The sequence below is a fragment of the Saimiri boliviensis genome, chromosome 5, assembly GCF_048565385.1.
Source record: "Saimiri boliviensis isolate mSaiBol1 chromosome 5, mSaiBol1.pri, whole genome shotgun sequence".
Taxonomy (NCBI): domain Eukaryota; kingdom Metazoa; phylum Chordata; class Mammalia; order Primates; family Cebidae; genus Saimiri; species Saimiri boliviensis.
In genome coordinates, this window is record NC_133453.1 from 96,696,557 (window position 1) to 96,719,297 (window position 22,741).

The window sequence follows — 22,741 nt, forward strand, 5'->3', positions numbered from 1 at the left end:
CACTTTCTTTTAGCAAGAAAAAAATTAAAAAATAGATTAGAATAACAAGATTGATATACATCAAAAAGTATAAAATTAACATTTCTTTTAGAAGCAAATGCATTTTATCGAAATGAAAAATATAAACTCTTAATAATAATCACATATATTCTTGGCCATTCTATGTCCAAGGTATCCACCCTCTTCTGCCTCTTCTGTTGTATGCCTGTGGGTAAATTTATCTTAATGCTCATTTTGTGGTTATGGTTTTAGAGTAGGGTTTGCAGAATGATATAAATGATAGCCTTGGTAAAGTCGATTGCAGAATGTAGCAACGAAAAGTCATAAAAACATTTAATAATCTTTTAACCGTAATTTAACTTTGCTAGGATTCATCATAAAGTCACATTTTTTTTTTTAAATCTTGGTAAATATACTTGGGTCCAAATGTCACCATGTTTTTTCTACAAAGAGAGACTTGACATAAAACTAAGACACTCTATTTAGGACTAAAAAGCACCTTTTTGCTTTTGAATTTTTATGATGATTCAAAAGTATAATTTCACAATAGAAAAACACTTTTAGAGGACAAAACGCATTTTCTATCTGAGAGAAATTTTTTTTTACTTAAAAAATTAACAATGATCTAGAGAAGTTAGTTTTCTAAGTTTTTCTTTAAAACAAACTTTAAAAAATCTAAAAGCCCTACTCTAAGTAAATGCCACTTACCACACACTTACTTGGTACTTACTCTATGATAGGCACTGTGCCCAAATAGAGCTGTTGACAGCCTCCCGAAAGCAATTCTCAGTGTGAATTAAGCAAGGTGCACTTTGAAGAAAGGTACATTTTTCTCATCTTTCTTTCCTTTTTAAAATTTATTTGTTTCTCTTTACTGTTTTGTTCTGTAATTTATTATACAAGGGCCATTTCTGATAAAAGAATGTAAAAAAACATTACTCTTCTTTAAAAAAGAACAAACAAAACAAATTGAAACAATCTCCCCTTCTAAAGTAAAAAACAACAACGATAAAAATAAATTTGACCTAATTAAAATAGGTCCTATGTACTCTTTTACATTTTAACAGCAATTCATTTTATTAAAGTACATATTAGGTGTAGTGTAATTAATAGAATTCTATTGTCTCATCTTCTCAACTCCCTGTCCGTGACTCATGCCAAACCTCTATCTTTGTCTTTGTTAGTATCCTGTTTACTTCACATATAAAGATGTGTTCCACAGCAGAAGAACAAGGAACAGCCAAGATAGGAGATATTAAATAAGTTCAAGGGAAGAAGTAGAAAGCCGTTAATCAACAGTAAGGCAAACTGCCTTTGAGTGCCTATTATAGGAGAAAGCATATATTAAAAGATTATTTTTTGAGGATTGAAAATTATGAAATGCCAAAGGCAACATACAAAGTAAATATAAGGAAAAATATGAATTGGGTATGAAAAAGAAAATTATTATTTAAAAGGTACAAGATGCTTGAAGGAGTCACAAATAGGTCTTCATTAATCATAGTAAAATATAAATAAATAAATGAATGAGTTGAACAACTTTTCCAAATTCTCTTTTTGTCCTGATTTTATATAACCCCACACCATAATAGAGCCCTTAGACTCTAATGAACAGGTAAGCATGTATCACTGTTGACATTTCTGAAAGTTCTGAACATTTCTGAACATGCTGCCAAGTTCTAGATCAAAGTATGTTGTGACAATTGACTAAATGATGTTCAAACCTCAAGCTGTTTAAATATATTTTGTGATTTCTTACTAAGTGTTGAATTCTAGTAGAAGTTGGCTTTTCTCTATGACTAGAAGGTATTTTCTATAAAAAAAAAAAAAAAAAAAAAAGACGCAGCATTGATTTTACTGGTGATCTCATTAGTGGCCTATGTGTGATGCTTGTGGTTTCTGACAGCATGGTTTCCATGCTGATCTTGAAAAGTCAGTTCTTAGCATAAGAATGGTATTAATATTTAAGTTAGAGTATATGCTGTGTTCCTGCAACAGTTATGTTTATTATCCTTGTTGCTACATGCATGGTGCTAAATATAGTGTCTGTCACATAATATATAGATATTTAGTAAATTAATAAATTTATATTCTCTGAGCTACCACTCCTAGGAAGGAAAACAACAAAAACAACAACAACAACAACAACAAAGCTGACTATATAATACAGGAAAAAGTCAAGAAACTTTATTCAAGATTTATTTCTGATATTAATAAAATGTGTGACCTCAGACTAGTCACCTTTTCTTTCTTAAAATTTTTTCATTTGCAAAATATGGTAAATTGGAGTAGATTATTTGAATGTTCCTTCCAGCTCCAACAATCTGAAAGCCTTTAATTAGTTAAGGAGCAGCAAGATCATGACCAGAAAGAAGGTCAGACATCAATATATTAGTAGGTAGAAAAATGCCACAAAGGCATATTCAGACAAAGTGCATCCTAATCATGGCCACTGGCAATCAGGCAATCGACCCTCCACCTGATACACTAAGTCCATTCTGCAGCTGGAGAAGGCAACGTGGAGCTCATTTTGACCACACATATGTCCCGGTCTGAAAAACACCAAAGCAACATGCTTTATAATCAGCAACCAACTTAAAACCCAAGGGCTAATTCCATGTGAAAAGAGTGACAAGGATTTGGTGAATTGTTGACATTTTTGTATTACCCACACGAGAGGGCAATATTACTAATTGTACCTTCTGAATGACATAGCTGAAAAGCAAGATAGGATTTCTATCTTCAGACTATATTACCTATTATGGATGTCAATCCCTTAAAAATAAAAAAAAAAGATGAAATTTTTAATCTTTCAAGTCACCCCTGGCTTTGTCTAAATCAGTAGGCTCCTTTTATTTTTGCTGTCAAAAGTTTATCAAACAAGAGTCAGAAAAAATCCAAACAATCAAATCAGTATTAAAAGCTTATATTCTTTTTCTTCTGAAAATTATAATTGTTATCGGTCATGCTTTTCACCATAATATTTATGTCTTAAAACTCTTACAGATAGTGACAGTAAAGAGAAGCTGAAAATGTAGAGAGGACCAATATAATTGTCCTAAAATGTTTTTTACTTTCTAGTTTTAATTAGATAATTGCATCACTCTTAATTTTCTTTTCAGTTGTGCATACCTCCTAATAATTGCTTAATAGTGGGAATTAAAGTTACATCAACATCTTATTTATTTCAGCCAAATCCTTATATCCTTATTGAGACAGTATGCTGAAAAACAGAACACATTTTTAAAGAAAAGCAGTAAAAATATGTGTTAAAATGTTGAGAAATAACTTGCATATAATTTTTTTCTTTTCCTTACAGGCTTTTTCCAGAGTAACTCTGTTTCAATTTTAAAGAATTGATAATATTTCCTTAATAATCCTTTTTCTCCCTCCATCTCTCTCTACCTCTGCCCCTTGTCTCTCTAAGGCTATTCCCTTTCTTTTTCATCTTGTGTCTGCTGCTGCCTGGCAACTTTTCTGTCTGGAAAAAGGCAGGGTAAGAAACTTAGCAGCCCTTGCAATGATAGCTGCAGAAATCCCTAGCAACCTAACTTTCAGGCCAACTCTTCTTTACACACATCTCTTCCATGAGATAGACTGTCAGCTCCAGTTTGTTAAGATGCATGTCCTATTCCTAACTTACAATGTTCAGATGTGTAGCACATAAATTGTTTCCATTCACTGCAAGAAATCCAACCACACAAAAATAATTGTTAGTAGAAATGAAATCTGATGTTTGATCACATGCATGCAAACTGTGACTCTAATTGGAAAGTATAAGATTACCATTGACTGATAATTAGCATTCACGTGTTGTTTTAAAACAAAAAGAAAGAATGATTGGTTCTACTTTGTTTAATTTATCTTAATGAGAGATTTCATAACATTATATAGTTTGATGAATTAATTTATTTAACTTGCCAGTGTTAATAACTCTGATTAGGATGAAGAAATTATAACGGCCTATAGTAATAAACAAAATTCCAACATTAACTCAAGCTTTTCTCTCTTCGCTAATAGAGCACTTCATTAATTTCTTTTTTCATTAAAGCATATATTATGGGGAAATAAAAATATTTTATAGAAGAGATTATACTTATGTTTTTCATTTATTTACAATCCATTAAAATTCAATGGTCATTTAAAACATAGGAGCAAACTCTTTAATTTTAAAGCTCAAATTTTGTCTACACTTTTATCTGATGCCCATAGAAAACAATCTCCTTTCATAAACTGGTCATTTTCAAACAATATCTGGAAGAAGAATCACTTTATATGAGAGATTTGATGTGGGACAGATAATTTATACCATTTCACTTTGACACTGTCTTTATTTCAGTTTTGGAGCAAATATATATCTGTTGCTTAATATTTAATCTGTTTATTGTATATTATGGGTTCATAGTATGAATCAATGTCCTCATTATAAATTTTAGTCTTAAAAATTTTGCCAAGCAATTAAATCCATGTGTTGTGTCCACTTAAGCACTGGTACATACCTGAGCATCTATACTTTCACCACATTTTTGAGAGAGTTTTTATACCTTTTAGATCTTTATTAATTGTAGTCTTAAAATAAAGCTTTATTTATTTATTTATTTATTTATTTATTTTTAAAGACAGAGTCTCTCTGTGTCACCAGGCTGGAGTTCAGTGGCCCGATCTCAACTCACTGCAACCTCTGCCTCCCAGGTTCAAGTGATTCTCCTGCCTCAGCCTCCCGAGTAGCTGGGACTATAGGCACATGTCATGCTAATTTTTTGTATTTTTAGTAGAAACAGGGTTTCACTGTGTTAGCCAGGATGATCTCCATCTCCTGACCCCATGATCCACCTGCCTCCACCTCCCAAAGTGCTGGGATTACAGGTGTGAGCCACTGCGCCTGGCCTAAAACTTCAAATTTTATTTTATAGATAGTATCTCACTGAGATTCATTATGTGGAAATTAAGTATAACATGTTACCTTTTATTGATGCTCCAGCCTACACTTTAGTGACAATCTTCCATATTTACTATCACTATTTTATAGTAACTGTTTTGAGTCCTATATCATTCATGATTACTGACTTAATTGATGATTACTGAAGAATTCTATTTTGCTTTATTATACTGGTCACAATGTGCAGACAATGCATTCTTGATTTTTATTTATTTATTTTTTTACCCATTTGATGAAGTAAAAAAAAGTCAACCAGATGATCTGAAGGAGATCATATGGTTTTTACTCTGTCTAATTGATTTAACAGGCTATTAGGAGGTTCTACATATTTGGAATATAGTATGTTCAGAATACAAAATATTCTAAGCATTTACTACTTTGGTGATCTGTCCTAGCTTTTCACTTTTCTAAGCTGACCATGGAATCTAGGGCTGCTGCACATACTGCAGAAGTGGATGAGTCAGTTATTTTAATCATAGTATTGGGGCACTTTAGTCTTTGGTGGGTCATACTGTTCCAGGCTGCTTTCCTCTACCTGGCAGTTTTTGAAATGGAGGGTAATTAGTGGTAATCTTTCAGAAAAGGAAGAATCTGGAGGTCCTTAGCATGTTTTGTGAGCACTCCTCATTTGCTTTCCAAGAGTTAAATGGATACAGATCTCCTAATAGCTGACCTTCTAGTTGACTGAATGGGATCATGTAAGAAAGACACCTACTACATTATTCCAATGATTAAGTATGCCATACAATACACAGGTCTGTGGACCCCGGAGAAAGAAACATTTATTACATGGCACATCATTCAAATCTCTCTCTCTCTCTCTCTCTCTCTCTCTCTCTCTCCTCTCTCTCTCTCATTCACACACACACACACACACACACACACACACACAGTCTTTACACTCTGCCACTAATTTCAAAGTTTGTGAATTTTCAGTATGAAGTAAAATGTGTAAAAAAAAAAAACCCCTCTATTCTATATTGTGCACTTCATTATGAAATAATAAAAACATCTAGGAGAAATTAGACATGTAACAAGTTTACAAGAAAAGAAACACTTTTGAATATAGAAGGAGTCCTGTTTTAAACACTAAATGGCTGTATTTTCAAGGGAAAGTAAACTTTGTAATTTAAAATATGAAAAAGTGACATAAAATACATTTATGTATAAAATACATAAAATACAATGTAAGTATAAAAAGGTGAAATTTATACATTATTGGCTATGTTCTGCAGAATCACCTGTGTGTTCTTTGATCCAGTCTAGTTTTAATTCCTTCAAAGGAGCATTCAGAGATGCTTCTGGATAATTTTAGTCTTATAAGTACTTAGATAGTAATGCTGGCATTCACCTGTAAGTCTTAAACAGCAAAGTAAATAAAGTCTTTAAAGTATCTTCCTTCACTTTTCAATCGTTGTCTTCTTTGGTTCTGTTCCCTTCTCATAGTTTTCCCCTCCACTCAACTCCAGTTTCAAAATATTAAATACAAAACCTTTTCAACTCTTGATCTTAAACGAGAAATTTCTGATGTTACAAGGAAGACAGTAAGCCTTCAACTATTAAGATTTCTGAATTTTAATTCCGTAGCCACCTTGGAATGGCAAACTAAAATTTTGGGAACTGGGATGATCATGTTGAAAACTTAAGTGGCCATAAAAACAACTTTACTAATATCATTATTTCAATGATTCGCGTTGATGCCTCCGATGGCTCGGGAAAGTTCTTACACCAGCACTGTAGCATATGGAAAAAAAACAGCAAAACAAAACACAAAACAAAAACATCAAAACCCTCAAAGCCTATTTAAAACGGCTCGAAGTACCTTCTTAAAGGCAGAACCCAACAGCAAAACGCTGCCGATTCCTTGCTTTATTCTTCCCTGCCTGGGGACCTCAATAGCCTTTTCCATTAACCTTCCCTTCTTACGCAACGGTTAATGACTTTTGGGGTTGTTTGGCTTTTTATTTCTGCTGAGTCACTAAATTTTGCCTCTTTGTCCCCAGGTGCTGCTCAGCATAAAAGTTGAAAGTGCCATTCAGGAAGCACTGGGGTTCTGTGCCGAGCGGAGGAAACCATTTCCCTAAGAGAAGCCCCGTTCCTTGGCTTGTCGCTCCTCCCCGGGAAGGAAGCTTCGGAGCAGCGAAGGGATCAGCCCGCTTTGCCTGCAGAGCAGCCGGGTGCTCGGCTGAGGGTTCCCAGCTGGCTGCGAACTGCGGAGCGTTCTGGGCGCCTGGCCGGCTCAGCCCCGTGCAGAATCTCCCCCTTCTCCAAAGACCCAAATCCTACAGAACCAGGTTCGAGTTACTTTCCCTTCAAGGAGACTGAAAGAATTGTGATTTGCGGCGCTCTCCGTTCGCGGTGGTATTTTCCTGTTGTGTGAAATGCCTCTCACTAAGTAATAGATGTGATTTATGTGGACGACGAAGGGGTGTGTGGCGGATTCGGTGATTAATCAGTGAATCCCCATCCGCTGGCATCTCTCACTGCCCCTCTTGCGTGATGTAAGATCAGACGTACCCTGCATTGAAAAGTCAAGACACACGGGCGGCTCGCTCGCGCTCACACACGCTCTCCCTCCTCTCTCCGGCACGCGCGCATCCCTGCGCCTTCCACATCCTGCTCCAGGCAGAGAAGGCGGACTGGCTGGACTCATTGAGCTGAAGAATTTCCAGTGACATTTGTAAATGACGCCGCTCGATTCGGGGCTCCGAGCCGCCGCCGCCGCCGGGCCGAGGGTGCCGCGGAGCAGTGTCCAGCGCAGGCTTCCTCACCGGGCGACCACAATGTCCGAGCTCCTCCTCGCCTTACTCACTCTCTCGGGATTACTGCCGATCGCCAGGGTGCTGACCGTGGGAGCCGACCGAGGTAAGGAGAACACCCCCCCACCACCACCACCACCACCAGCCCTCCCCTGGCTTCCTCGCCTTTCCCGCTGTGCGATGCTTGCAGATAAGTGAGTGTGAAACTTAAGTCCTTGCAGCCCCGCTCCCTGGGACCGGGTGGCCGCGGTGCGCTGGCCCCGTGGGGAGTGAGAGGTGCGCGTGGGGTTTCTGAACCAAGTGCCAGAGTCCTGGGCACCCCCACAGCTTTTCCCTTGGGCCGTTTTCCGGTCCTGATTTTGTCCCCTTCGGGAGCGTTTGGACTTGGCTGTGCGCTTCTGGCCGCGCATCCTAAGCGCTGCAGATGTTGGGATGAGAATTCGCATTTCAGAGAGAGAGAGAGAGAGACTTCCCTCCGCGATGGCGCTCACCTGCGAGCTTTGGCGAGCTCCAGGTTCTCCGCGTTAAGCGTGTCCGCCCTCAACTTAGCTCCCAGGTTAACTTCCTTACCTGCTGCATTCGGGGTCTGTGGAGAGGCCAAAGCGCCAATTCAAGCCCTTTCGTTTCCGTAGCCCTTTTCTGGGGTCAGACGGGGGAGAGAGTCCTGTCCTCAGCTGTGAGGCTTTTAGGGCGCTTCCGGGCACACGCACCTGCTTGAAATTGACTTTTCCATTCTGAGGGTCTGTGACACGGCACAGGTGCCCTGAGGGGCTAACCCACCACTGGAGTGCCTCGCTCCAGTCTGGCGCTTTGCTTTTGCTTTTTCTCCAAGTAGCTGATGAATGATACAAGTTTACAGGGGAATGGATATGGAGAGCAGAGGAGAGAGGAGGTGGGAATTAGAATAAGCCAGGATTCTATAAACTTTTCATCTGGAAAATCTGGAATTCCTGTGCAAGTTTCATAGTCTTTGACAACAGATAACATTGGTGAAAAAAGGAGGAAAATACTAGATGAATAGTTGGGGCACTGGTCCTGGCCTTGGAATGGTTAACTGCTTAAAGTAAAATCAGAAGTATCATAGATCCTTTTTTTTTTTTTTTTTTTAATGAGAAAATGAGCTTATATTGACTGGTATAGTTCAGCTTTTTAATTTAAATAGAAGAGAGAGAGAGAGAGAGAGAGAGAGAGAGAGAGAGAGAGAGACAGAAGAAAGAAAAACCCAGACCCCAATGTCAAGCAAACAGGGAGAATGTTATATTGGGAAATATAGTGATTGTACTTATATGACACAGATTATGAATTGACAAAAATTATTGCTTCATTATAAGAAATAACACGAGAATGAAATGTAATGTTTCTATTCAACCTGCTGTTGGCAACCAGATTCTAGCCTTTATTGCATACCCACACATGCCATTTCCTCTATCAGCCGTCGGACTAATCTGAGTTTCTTTAGGAAATCTGACATTTACTGGTGATAATCTTTTAAATACATCATTGCCACCTAACCAGAGCTTCTGAACTTGCTCAACTTGCCTTGAAGTTGATGTGGAATAGTTGGAAACTATACTGATGAAATGGAGGCACATTGCTCTCCTTGAAATGATGATGTCTTTGATCTGGAACAATCAGCTCTCAACCTTTCTTAGGAAAAATGTTTTAAGTTGGACCAGAGCAGTTGAACAGAATGGAGCTTTTCAGCTCAGTGTGCTAGCAAGATATAATGGTACTGGCAGACTACTGCTATTGGGCTCTTTCTGATTGAGTTTCCATTCTCCAGAAATTTGACTTCACCTAGAGCTGAGTTCTCAATGCTTTTATGTATGTTTATGGGGATAGAACCTATTGCTACCATGATTTGAATAAATATCTGAAGATAATCTTATATATAACATAAAAGATACATACCCCCCAACTTTCTTCTGAGATAGGATATTAAATAACTAAGAGGATTATATTTGGTGCCAATTTAGTTTCATGAGGGAGAGGAACATATAAGATAAAAGAGCATATGGTAAATGATTGCTAGGTTTTTTTTTTTTTTCTAAAAAATGAAACAGTGTCGTGTTGTATCACCATGTCCACATGAATTACTGTATCAGATAGCACAAGTAAAAATAATTGTAGACCAGCACTTTGCCATCATTATATATTTAACACAACTTTCAAAACTGTTAAGAAAGAGCTAAAATCCTCACAGTTACCAAAAGTGAAAAAGATGGCCCACATTGGGAAAAGGGAATTAAAAAAAAAGAGACAGAGAAATCTTACTGAAAGTTAAGAAACAAAGTATTACTGCATTATGACAAACTTCCTTCACTGATATACTGAAACAAGATATGGGAATATAGACTCAAGAAAGAGGGTAATGAGATATAACTTTCTGCACAGGCTTATGTCAATCGTCCTTGAACAGTAGAGCAGGCATGTGAATTACACAGGTGCCTTTTGCAGTGCAAGAGCTAACTGCTTGACAAAAAATGAGAATTCACTTTTAGGTTCTACATGTACTCATTGGGTAACATGTAGTTTCTCAAACTGTATGGACTATATCAGAAATGTTTGTGTAACTTTCTAGCTGTGTTGTTCCCTTTATACATTCATGAGTATAAGCTCAAACATTATATTAAATAGAAAAAGACTTGAAACCAACTTGTATGTTTGTGTTCAAATTGTATACGTGAACTTGTCTTTTAATTCCTTATTGTTTATTTTCTTAGTTTATATCGATTTTATACAGAGCTATACTAATGTATATGTCAGTTCTTATTAAATTACATCACATCATAAAAATGAAACACCTTTGTAACTTCTAACAGCCAAAAGTGGAAGATAAATCAGATTCACTTAGAATCAACTAATTTGTCATATCATATCAAAGTAGTGCTTGATAAGGATTAAAACTTAAAGGGAAGTATATCTTAAAGTGTCAAATTTTCTGAAAAGAAAACTGCAATTTATGTCTCTTTATATGCCACAAATAACATAAAGTTTTGTTTTGAAGAAGTTGCTAATCTTTGAGTTTGTTCTCTTTTTCTCTCTTCTCAAGCTCAAATTTAAACTGAGTAAGAGGGAAAAAAGACAATGGAAAAGTAAAGAAAAATTTAAATGCACTAAAACAATAAGAAACAATGTGAATTGTAGAAAACAGAATTCGGAAAAAAAAGAAGTTCAAAGAAAGCTGAAGATAAATTTAGGAAAAGGATGGATGGATGGATGGATAGATGGGTGGATGGATGGATTCTGCCATACATCAGAATCTGAATCAGTATTTCATGATGAAAATAAGTATCTTTAAATAAAATAATTTCTTAAAATATTTTTCTCTCATGTTATTATAAATATATGAAAATATTTACAGTATAAAAATAACTTAAGGAAAAGTGTCACCAGTGTGAATCTGATTATAATTAGACCTCTAAGAATGGAGAGAGACATGAGAATATTGCAGATAACTTAAATGTTAACTATGCTGCAATTACAAATAGGGAAGTCATTTTTTGAAAAATTTAAGTGAACATAAATTTTCTTAGAAAGGATGGTAGATGAGTGATATGGTTAATAGTTAATGTATTCGTCAGAATTAGATGATACTTTCTAAATGCTACTTGTCATTCAGGGTGAAGATATGCTGAGATATTTAGTTTGCAAATCTATTGGATCCAGGACATTAGTTTCTTGCCAGTTACCTTGTCAATTTCTTTTCTCAGCCTAGGGCATACCATAAAAATCAGCTCCATTTAAAGTCACTTGAACTGAATAGGACTTAGTCTTCTATAAGGATTATTATGTTCAGGGATCTTTATATTTTCTCTTCATTCTATGTATTAATATGATCCAGTTTTTTTATGTTTCTGCCATTAATTTTTATATCTTAATATGAAATGTACAACTCCCCCACCTTTTCCTTCAACATTTTCCTGGTTATAGGAATTCTGTGTGGTAAAAAGTACCAATCAAACATACTGATAGATTTCTCTATCTTCTGTGGCTGTCTGTCAAAACAATTCTTGTACAAAGGAAACACTTGTCTTCATTCTAGATAGATGCATTCAGAGAAAGTAGAATTAATCCTAAAAGTTAAACATGCCTGTGCCAACATGATGTCATTCATCAAACTAAGTTAGTAGTAAGTGGAACCCACCTATACAATTGCCCCACCCCTTTCTCTCTGTGTGTGTGTGTGTGTGTATCTGTGTGTGAGTGTGTGTGTGTGTGTGTGTGTGTGTGTTCTTTAAAATGGCTGCCTTGGCACAAACACCTATTAAAAATACCACTTTGGCCTGAAAATTAGAGATGGCTTTTATGAATGAAATTTTTGCTTTTCAGAACTCTAATAAACCTATCTATTTATCTGGACAAAAAAAAAAAAAGAAAGAATTGAAAAAATTTTTTTGTTTTTTTTTTTGACTCATAACATGTAATATTTGAATACATTACTATATTATAAGTATTTTATTTTAATAAAACATGACTGTGTGGAAGAAACACGTGTCGATATTATTTGCTTTTGAAATGCCTATAAGTATGATATACCCAATACTTATATTTTGAAGCAATACATTTAGTAGCAGAATGCTAAAGAAAATTATGCCAAAGAGTGAGTACCATTATTAATTAATCAGAATATATGCTCAGCCAAACTTCTATGAGAAAATATTTATCTCTACTTTAGAGAGTTTTAACATTTTTCTTAAATTTCTTCAGGAAATCTGGCTTCTCCCATATAATCCAAGAATAATGACAAAAAAACTATTTGATACATAGAATGAGCAAATAATAAGGTTTTTCTTTTGGTTTTGGCCGAGGAGGGGGAGAGAGGTAGGAAAAATTAGCTAACCAAACAGAAAAATATCACAGGATGATTTTTATTTTCTTCTGAGGAGTTGCTATATATTTTCACATGGATAGCTATTCCCAAACTTAACCTGTATCACAAACAATTGGCTAGAGACATAGGAATGAAGTTGCAATATAGCAATCACAAATCTCACAGACTATAGGCCTTGGGAACATTTTCCAGTTATTTTATTATGGAAGGAGATTTTTAAAACATATTAGTTTTTAGAGATAATATCTTATTTAAATAGTAAATAATACAAAACCAAAAATATCTCTAAAAAATTATTTGGAGTTTTTAATTCACATCTAGAAATTAGTCCAAAAACCAATTTTTTTAAAGTTGGTTTTTGAATCTGAATCCTCTATTTTAGAGAAAGGAGAATAAAGGATTCCAGAGATTCTGCCTTACATCAGAACAAGTAAGCTTAGACCTTCAAAATGTATATGCTTTTTTTTCTGTTAGTTTGTCTTCTATAAGCTGCCCTCACAATTTTAAATCTATATTTTCCTCTTCATAAATGATTAGATGGTCTCCCCTTTCCCCCTGGAATAACTACAAGGCCAAGTTAGAAAATATGTATTATTTATTGCTCTGTTGTAAATTGAGCAATATCAAAACATAGAGTCAGTCTTACACTGTCTCTCCATCTCTCTCTCTCTCTCTCTCTCTCTCTCTCTCTCTCTCTCTCTCTCTCTCTCCATCCTTTTGATTTAGGCTATCTCTATATAAACCCACATATTTTGACTAAATTCCCTGACTAAACTAATTGATGAAACTGACTAGTAACTAAATGGAAATCAAAACTCGTAACAAATAGTCATGCATTCTATAAAAAAAGCATGACTGATCTTATAGAAAAACCCTAAAGTTATATTCTGTGAAGAAATAATAACAACATATTTCTCTAAAATAATTATGCAACATATTTCCAGTTTGTTAGAGCAAATCATACATGCTTTTGCTATTGTGTCTCTCATACTAGGCAAATGAAATATGTTTGGTAATAATTATGTATTTATATAATGGGATATTATACAAGTTTAAAACACTGTTAGAAATGAGTAAATAGGTATTCTGAATTCATTTGTGATCAAAAAGAATTTACTCTATTGAAAGTGGAAATTTATTATTTTTCTTTGCCTTTACTTTTTAACTGAATTTATATTTCTCCGTTTTGTGAAACATTAAAAAATGCATTCTAAAGCTGGTTTCAAAGACTTTCTCTCAATGAAGAATATATATAGTAGATACCATTAATAAAATGGACAACAGAATTAAATGCTCTTTTAAATATGACTATAATAAATTTTTTATGCAATCATGTTAACTTATTTTTAGTCTGCAGTTAGGTATCCAATTATGATATTTAAAATGCAATGGCATGAATAAATAAATGAGTATACTCATTTGTTGATCTTATTCCCCATTATTTTGAATTTGTAAATATCATTAGTGGAAAAGGGTATCACTCATTTTGGAAATAGTCAAACATGATTGGGGCCTACTTGACAGGGAGGGTGGGAAGAAGAAGAAGAGCAGAAACGATAACTCTTGGGTACTGGGCTTAATACACGGGTGATGAAGTAATATGAACAACAAACCCTTGTTGCAAATGTTTACCTATGTAACAAACCTTCACATGTATCTCCAAATCCGAAATAAAAGTTAAAAAAAGAAATAATTATGTTTTTTCTATTGTTCAATATCTCTACTCATACTTGTTTAATAATGATATATTGTCAAAATTTGGGATTTCTTCTTACATATTGCAAAATTCTGGTAAATATGCAACCCTTTTCAAAGGTGCCTTTACCTTTAGAAAAGAAAAATAAGTAATCTTGATGAATCCATTTGTACCATAGATCCATTTGTTTAATCTTATTTTTCTCAGATATAAGTTCATATATAAAAGTTTATCAGATATAACCTTGTGTATTTAAAAGGTTCCATTTAAACATGAATAATATTAAAAATATATCCTTTACAGAAGTTGATAAAGTACCTTTCCATATACAATTTCTTCCAACTTTGTTAAGAGAAAAAAAAAAAACAACAACAACTTCTTGAAGGAGACAGATCATGTAGTCTTGCTAAGATATCGACGTTACGTTTCATCTCACAATACATTCTTATTAACAGTCAGACATCTCTTCCTGAGTTGCATATACCTCATTGTCCTGACTGGCTTAGCCTTCAGACCAAAGACAGGTATTGTTGAAACTGACCTCATTTTAGTGAAAAGAATATGTTTCTTCTTTGGGTAAGATCAAGGTACCACATATCGTCTCTTGTTTTATTCTTGCAATCAATAGGACTTCCCTTCCTAACTTTTCCACATTGCACTGACATCCTTCAAGGCTTCCAATACTGCTTAACTTTAGAAATACGAATATATAATTCCTTAAGAATTTTCCTACCGCTGAGTTTTTCTTTAATGACGATTTGTTATCTTAGCGCTTTCTTCTTAAAATGAGAAAAGATGACTAAAAATGAGATTTGGGAGAAATGAAACTTAGTTGTACTTGCTTTGTGTGTTCCTAGGGTATCTTAAGATGATTTATGACATAGAAAAGCTGTAGGTATAATGCTGATAATGGAAATGTGTTTAGAATCATCTTCTTCCTTTAAAAACTAGGACGTATAAGGAGAGGAAAGAAAATGATACCGAGAAAGAGAACTTTGACAGTCAGAATTTATTGAAGCTTCTGTCCACACAGATCAAGTAACTGAGCTAATTAAAACCTTAAACTTTTGCTAAAATAGATATTACAGAGGTTTTAACATGATTCAGTTTTTAGATTACCTAAAACAGTCTGTGCACTTCCAAAGCTTTTAATGGTATATTTTTATTGAGATGAAAATGTTAAAATAGCAAGTATGCTTTATTAAAATATTCCACTTTATTCAACTCTATTAACTTTTAAGGCATTTTTTTCATGACTAAGCTCTGAAAGTACAGTGATAATGACACCAGCTCATGAGGGCGATTCTTGCCTCATCAGGTGAAAGCACTACAGATTGTGCCCACTGGGCATCCATATTGTTGAGATTTTCATTAAACATAATAACTACCTCAGATTTGTAGATGGAATTACTAGTTCAGAATTCAGGCATTCCTGCTGAGTGCCCTTGTACTGATGTCATTTATAACACCAAGACTAGCAGTTCAGCAGCACTATGTTGATGTCCTGTAATACAACAGCATGCTAATCTTATTTGAGGGAAAATTTGGTGACTATCCAACATGATCAACACTTAGATATAGGAAGAAGTCAGAATTTAAACCTTCTCCTTTGTCCATTGTTGGATTACACTCAATTCTACAGTTCCTTCTCCTTCTAGGACGTTTTTCTTCCTATTTTCGCTTGCTAATGACCTTGTCAAATATTTAGAAATTAATCGTGACAGTGAGAGGACCAACATCTTAGCACATTTCAACTTTCCTTGCTATCCTCGTTGCTAGGAGAACATAAAGTAATGAAGGGCATGAGGGTTTTACCTTTTGTGCATTTTCATCTGGGTGTCTGTGAAACCACCACCAGAGTTTTACAGAAAATTTCTCAGACCCATTCTGAAACGATAAACATAGCTATGACCCTAACACATTCTGTGAGTGCACGGATAATGCTTGTGAAAACACACTGCGTCATGCATTGCATTACATAAATATCTATCATTTTATTAATTAGACTATTTGCTTAATATAAGTTACAGGAAGATGCTCTTTATATGTTCAGCATTCAGCATACTTTTATTTTTTATTCGCAGTTTTTTCCTGCAGAAATCACGTGATCCTTGAAGTAACCCATATGTTTTGTGATCATTCACGTGTTTATTCACCCTTTCGACAAACATGAGCAAATAGGTGGTAAACACTGTTTTAGGCGGTGGGAATGAAGCAAGTGAACGGCATAGACAATGTAACTGGGCTGATGGGGCTTTTAGTGCAGGAGGAGACAGAAACAGCAAACAAATAAATAAATAACATTCTTACTTGAAAGAAAAGTAATATAATGTGACTGAGGAAAATGCTATTAGGAGTTGTAGTTATAAAAATAGAAGGCCTTTTTGAGCAAGTGACATATTTGCTAAAACTAAGTGATGAGAGGGGACAAGCTCTGAGTCATCTAGAGGGAGGAATTTTCTATGCTACCCTTGAGAGGAAGTTGTGATTTTGGTATTTTAGAGAAAGAAGTTCACTTCATCTGAAATAAACTGTGTGTGTTAAGGAGAGAAGAGAAATAGAGAATGCATATTTATGGTGAAGTCAGATTAGGTCAGGTGAGGTCACGCAGATAAAAGGGGGGCATTTGGGTTTGGTTCTGACTTTGAGCAGCTACTGGCTGTCTAATCAGAGGTGACAATGATGCAAGTTACTTTTTTAGAGATCGTGCTTGGTCTAATAGAAAGACAAGAAGGGAAATGGTGAATCCAGTTCAGGGATCATCAAAATTCGTCCTGGATAAGATGTTGATGGCTTGAATGAGGGAGTAGCAGTGGCAATGAGGACAAACTAGAACAGAGATTTGCATTTTTAGTTTAGAAAGATTTTCTATACGAATGAATGCAGCAGCATTTTAGGAAGGATAGACATGAAATAAAGCCTCAAAAAATAATCTTTGGAGGAAACGGTTAATACTCTAAGCAGATAATACATTATTTCAGGCTACTTTAAATGGTTACATTCTATTTTGCAGTACCTCTTATTGAGTTGTGTGAAATATACTTCACAATAAAAGTCACATGATAGTCACGTGTGGACCCTGCAATATTGTTTACTTTCTTAATACCTTTTCTTTTCTATTTCAGAACTGCTGATACCATATTTGCTAATACTCTGTGTTTACTATGCCATGTCTGTAAAATTAAATTAATGGAGTCTGATTCACAGTATTCTTTAGGGAGTAAGTTAAAATAATACAATTAGCAATATCTGAAGCATTGACAAATGTCGAAGCAATAATTTTGCTGTTACTTCTATCAATATAAACCAGCATAATACCAAAAGAAACAGGCATTGGCCTATGAAGACTTGTTTGTGTTTGTTTCTTGAAGAAATTTGCAGTGTTTTAAAGAAAGAGTTCCTTTTCAATTATCTCCAAATTCTTGACATGATTCAGAAGAGTTTGTACTGACAGTCAAGTTCCTGTGGATGAATAATTAGAAAAGAGAGAAGAAATTGTAACATAGCTATTATTGGCTGTTCTCATCACCCTCCCTAGAAATTCCAAGAAAACTGTAGTAAAGGCTGGCACAGTCACTCACGCCTGTAATTCCAGCACTTTGGGAGGCTGAGGTGGGTGGATCACCTGAGGCCAGGAGTTTGAGACTAGCCTGGTCAACATGGTGAAACCCCATCTCTACTAAAAATACAAAAATTAGCCAGGCATGGTTGCATGTTCTTGTAGTCCCAGCTACTGAGGAGGCTGAGGCAGGAGAATCACTCGAACTTGGGAAGCAGAGGTTGTAGTGAGCGAAGATTGTGCCACTGCACTCCAGCCCGAGCAACAAGGTGAGACTCTGTCTCAAAAGAAAAAAACATAGTAAAGAAGTGAGTGGTGAGGATCTACCAGGTAAGAGTTTGTGATATATGGGTATTACTTGTTGGACAATCAGGGCCCGTAAATTATTCTTATTTATCTACACATTGATTGAATAAACATTGTAGTGCCTAACATGCTAATGTGTACCAGTCTCAGTGTGGTTTGTAGACTCGGAGGCAGAAACAACCAGACTATTAAAACCAGAACTATGGGTGCAGCAAACCACCATGGCACATGTATACCTATGCCATGCTATGTAACAAACCTGCACATTCTGCATATGTACCCTAGAACATAAAGTATAATTTAAAAAACCAGAACTATAAATAAAAACACTAGCAATTGTACAACTTCCGATTGTGAAGGAAAGCTTGCTTGTGGATACAGAACAAACGGTTTGGGGTATATTTAGTCCTTGCTGAAGCTAAAAAGGAAAGAAACAGTGAGAGGCAGAGAAAGAGAAAGGAGGAAGGTTTTATAAAACTGATGGAAGGCAAAAATATCAGAGTCTGGAGAATACATGAAAAAAGAGAAAGGAATACACTATTTGAAGGAATACTGTTACTGTTAAGCTGATTGAATTAGCCTGTTTCCTAAGGTGTTTGAAGATTGTTTTGGAGTTTTGTTCCTATGATTTTTTTTTTTCACTGCTCTTTTTTGGTGCTTTCTCCACCATTCTGTACTTTGAGAAAAAATGAGAGTTTAGATTTATAACTTGATATTAAATCCGCATTTCAGAGTACCAGCTTAATCCCCAAAATATCTTATTCAATTTGTTTTTAGGTTATGAAGACCAACTAAAAGAGTGCCAAAAAAGCAGCTTGGAATAATCAACCCTTTTAAACACTATTTACTTTATATTGCTGGACCTGCAGCATCATGGAAGAAAACACTTTACTTTATCCATAGAAATTACCTCGGAAATGCTACATGACATGATCATTACAAGTAATATATAAGAAAATAACCTGCTTTCTTAGTCTCCAAGGATGGTATGTTTTTAGATTCAAGAAAAGATATACTAAACATACATTAGGTTAAAATGAAAAGAGATTCGAAGCTCAGGCATTTAAAATTTTAGAAATGCCTAAATAAAATATTGAAGCAAAAGATCTCAACCAATTTATTTGTTGTGTAAAGAGCTTACATGCAGGTTTAGTAGACATTTGCTAGATGCATGTGTAGAAATCTAATTTGTTTGTCACTTTAAGTTCATTTTTCATTCATGTTGTCAAACCCTCTTTGATAATTTGGCTCCAAAATTTCAATACTAAAATCAACATTATACCTCAAAATAAGTTAAATATGAAACACATACTCAAATTTTATTAAATTTTACAGTGACTGAACCAAATGAAATTTGAGACTGGAGATTTTGCCTTAATATTTAATTTGGGACTCACTGCAAATTTGTTTGCTATGTACTTTAGTAGAGGGGTGCCAAAAGTTTGGAAATAAATTAATCTAAGTAAATGAAAAGAGCAGGAAAGGGAAGGGTTACTTATGTATGTGTGAATATGAGGTATGATTTATGCCCCTTGACTAGCACTCTGCTCATATCACACAAAAGTCTGCTGAAGAGCTTTTTTTTTCTTTCATAAGGAAAGTACTGTGGGAACTGGTTCAAATAAGTATAAGGGAGTTATTTTTATATTAGGTAAAGCAAAAAATAATAATAATAATTACTGACTGCACATTCACAGTGAAAGGCATTTGGGCAGGAAAGGTTTTGATCCCTTGGACCAGAGCATAAACCCGCTATAAAGAGGGAAATAACTAAAGCGTATTCAGATAGCTATGAAGCTGGTGAGACACCTGAAAACTCTAGCAATAACATGAAAATCACTTAAGTAAAAAATAAACTTTCAGAGGCTGAAGCTACTTGAGTTCAAGATGTAGAGATGAATGCCAAAGAGGATTAGTAAAACTCTTCCATGCGAAATACAGCTGTAATGGTTCCATCGACACATTGCAAACCCAAGCCGGAGAGTCACTATGTAAGTGAGAGTTGAGTGCAATCTGTAATAAGAATAATAACATTTCCTTAAAAAGTTAGAAAAAAATTATATAAAGGAACCCAAAGTAGCAGCCCTGCCCTTTCCATTCCCTTCTGCAGGCAAAGGAAAATGATTGGCAGATTTTCTTCTGTAGTTTTACAGAGAGAAATAGGGTTGACTGTGGCTTCTGAGATTCCTAGGCTCAGAGGAAAAGACAGCTTAAATTTTTTTACTCATCATGTCAAGTAATGGCACTCAGACATATTTGACTGACCTTTATGAATTAAAGGCAAGATATAGGGCAAGTTTTGCAAACACAAAAGCTTATAGCAGCCAGGCTGGTCAGAAGACAATGTGGGTGACTTGTAAATTGGAGAACATCCCCGCTGTCCAAAAGGGCAGCTGATATTCAATTTGAGCTGATCCTGGCTCCATGTGAATGTGGGCACACTGTTGCAGACCTTTAAGACTGGCTGGGAATCTGATTTTTTAGGTAAAATTTCCTAAGTTTTAACTATTGCCTGTCGAGATAAAGCAGAAAACTCTCTCTCTCTCTCTCTCTCTCTCTCTCTCTCTCTCTCTCTCTCTCTGTGTGTGTGTGTGTGTGTGTGTGTATGTGTGTATATGACACACACACATACACACGCACACACACTCAAATAAAAAACCATTGTGGGGACAAATAAAGCAAGTTGCTGGATCCAACATTGAGGCTAACAGCGTGTGGTCTACTATGCAGCCCCTGAGTTGCAGATATCAATAGAAGGTTGGACTGGGTCAGAATGTAAGCATATTTGCTTGGTTCACTGCAGGCAAAAGATGGCCCTAGAGAGCTGAGCATAACGGCTAGATACTTTGACTGAGCTATGGTGGCAGGATGTGGGCTTAGAAAGAAGAATACAAGGATGAAATCTGCATTTCTGCCTTTACATCTTCCTCCCCATTGCTAAACATAAAGTAGAATCGGGGGAGAGAAAGTGGATGTAGAGAAAATTGTTAATGACCCAGCAAAGGGTTAATGATATTAGAACCAATTGTGACTTAACGTAGGATCATGTCTCTGAAAATGCTCTAAGAAACAATACATGCTTAATACTAATGAAGAAACGATAAGTGGAGATTTCAGTCTTAGCACTGCAGGGGCCTGAGGAAATACGTTACGTGTGGGAAGTAACAGCATGTGGTTGAAATAACATTACCATGTCACACACACACATTGTTATTGAAATGCAGAAGGAAAAAATGAAAAGACCTAAAGGGAGCAGAAGAAAAATAAAGCAAAGAGAAGACAGCAGAGATATGATTCTGATAGGTAGACAAATTCTCATACTGAGATACAAATGAGATCACTTCTAGGTTTGTGTTTTGTCGTTCTGTTCCTTGGGAAGCTGTGACTAAACATGGGCCAACCGTGTGTTCCATTACCACACACTGACTTCAGACTTATACCTGTGTTTCACATCAGAATTAGTTTCTCCTAACTCATTATTTGACAAAGTATTTCTTTGCTTTACATCTTGATATAATTTTAGAATTACGGAAAATTTGTAAGCCTAGTACAGAAAGTTTCCATGCACCCTTCACTCAATTCCCCAAATACTAACATAATATGTAACCATAATACAATATGAAAACAAAAATGTAGCATTGGCAAGACAAACATTATTAACTAGGGTTTAGACTTTTTTCAGATTTTACCAGTTTTTCACTAATGACCTGCTATCCCAATATCCAATCCAGGATGCAGTACTCACTGCATTAAAGTCATGTGTCCTTTGACTCATCCAATTGGTGAGAGTATCTGTCTTTCATTTGCTTTTAACACCTGGGCTCATTTGAGGACTGATGGTCAGTTCTTTAGTAACTGTCCTACAATTTGGCTTTGTCTGATGTTTTCTCATGATCAAATGGGGATTATGCATTCTTGTCAAGAGTGTTACATAGAGATGTGCCCTACTCAGTATATCCTTGGTAAGCACATGGCACTATGTCTTATTATTAGTTATGTTAATCTTGATCAATTGAGGTGGTGTCTTTATTATTATTATTATTGTTATTGTTATTTGAGACAGTCTCTCTCTGTTACCCAGGCTGGAGTGCAGTGTGGCAATCTCGGCTCACTGCAACTGCAACCTCCTCCCATCAGGCTCCTGAGTAGCTAGGACTACAGGCATGCGCCACCGTGCCCGACTAATTTTTGTATTTTTAGTAGAGACGGGGTTTCACCATGTCAGCTAGTCTGATCTTAAACTCCTGACCTCAAATGATCACCCACCTCGCCTCCCAAAGTGCTGGGATTACAGGCATGAGGTACTGTGCTCAGCCTTATTCTTTCCACTATACATTTATTAATTGAAATTCTTCTCTAAGGAAGAGCTATCACTTCTCCCTTTTATTTATTTATTTATACTAGTATAGACTCCCAGATATCTTACTTTTTGTGATATAATCCAGTACTATCATTCTTTATTTTCTAACTCAAATTGTGCCACCTTTGGCCATTGGGAGCTCTTTCAGTTTGCCTCCTCCACCCTTTGACATACCCCCATCCTTTTTTGAGTACTTTTTAAATTTTCTAACACTTTCAGATGCTCAAGCTCATCTTGTATTTATTTTTCCTTTCTGCCTCCTGGAATCAGTCAGTACTCCAAAGTATA

The 22,741-nt window shown here is 35.7% G+C and overlaps 1 protein-coding gene across 4 annotated transcripts in view; it reads left to right on the forward strand.

Moving 5' to 3' along the window:
* Nucleotides 1–6,823: 6,823 nt before the first annotated feature.
* The window catches only part of LRP1B (LDL receptor related protein 1B), a 1,884,038-nt gene continuing 1,868,120 nt past the window's right edge, over nt 6,824–22,741 (forward strand). For 3 of the 4 annotated variants that reach the window (XM_003921997.4, XM_074399735.1, XM_074399736.1), the window contains exon 1: nt 6,824–7,804. In XM_003921997.4, coding sequence (XP_003922046.1) covers nt 7,624–7,804 — 181 coding nt within the window. In that variant the 5' untranslated portion in view covers nt 6,824–7,623. The remainder of the gene's footprint in view (nt 7,805–22,741) is intronic. The other variant, XM_074399737.1, reaches the window with a different exon arrangement.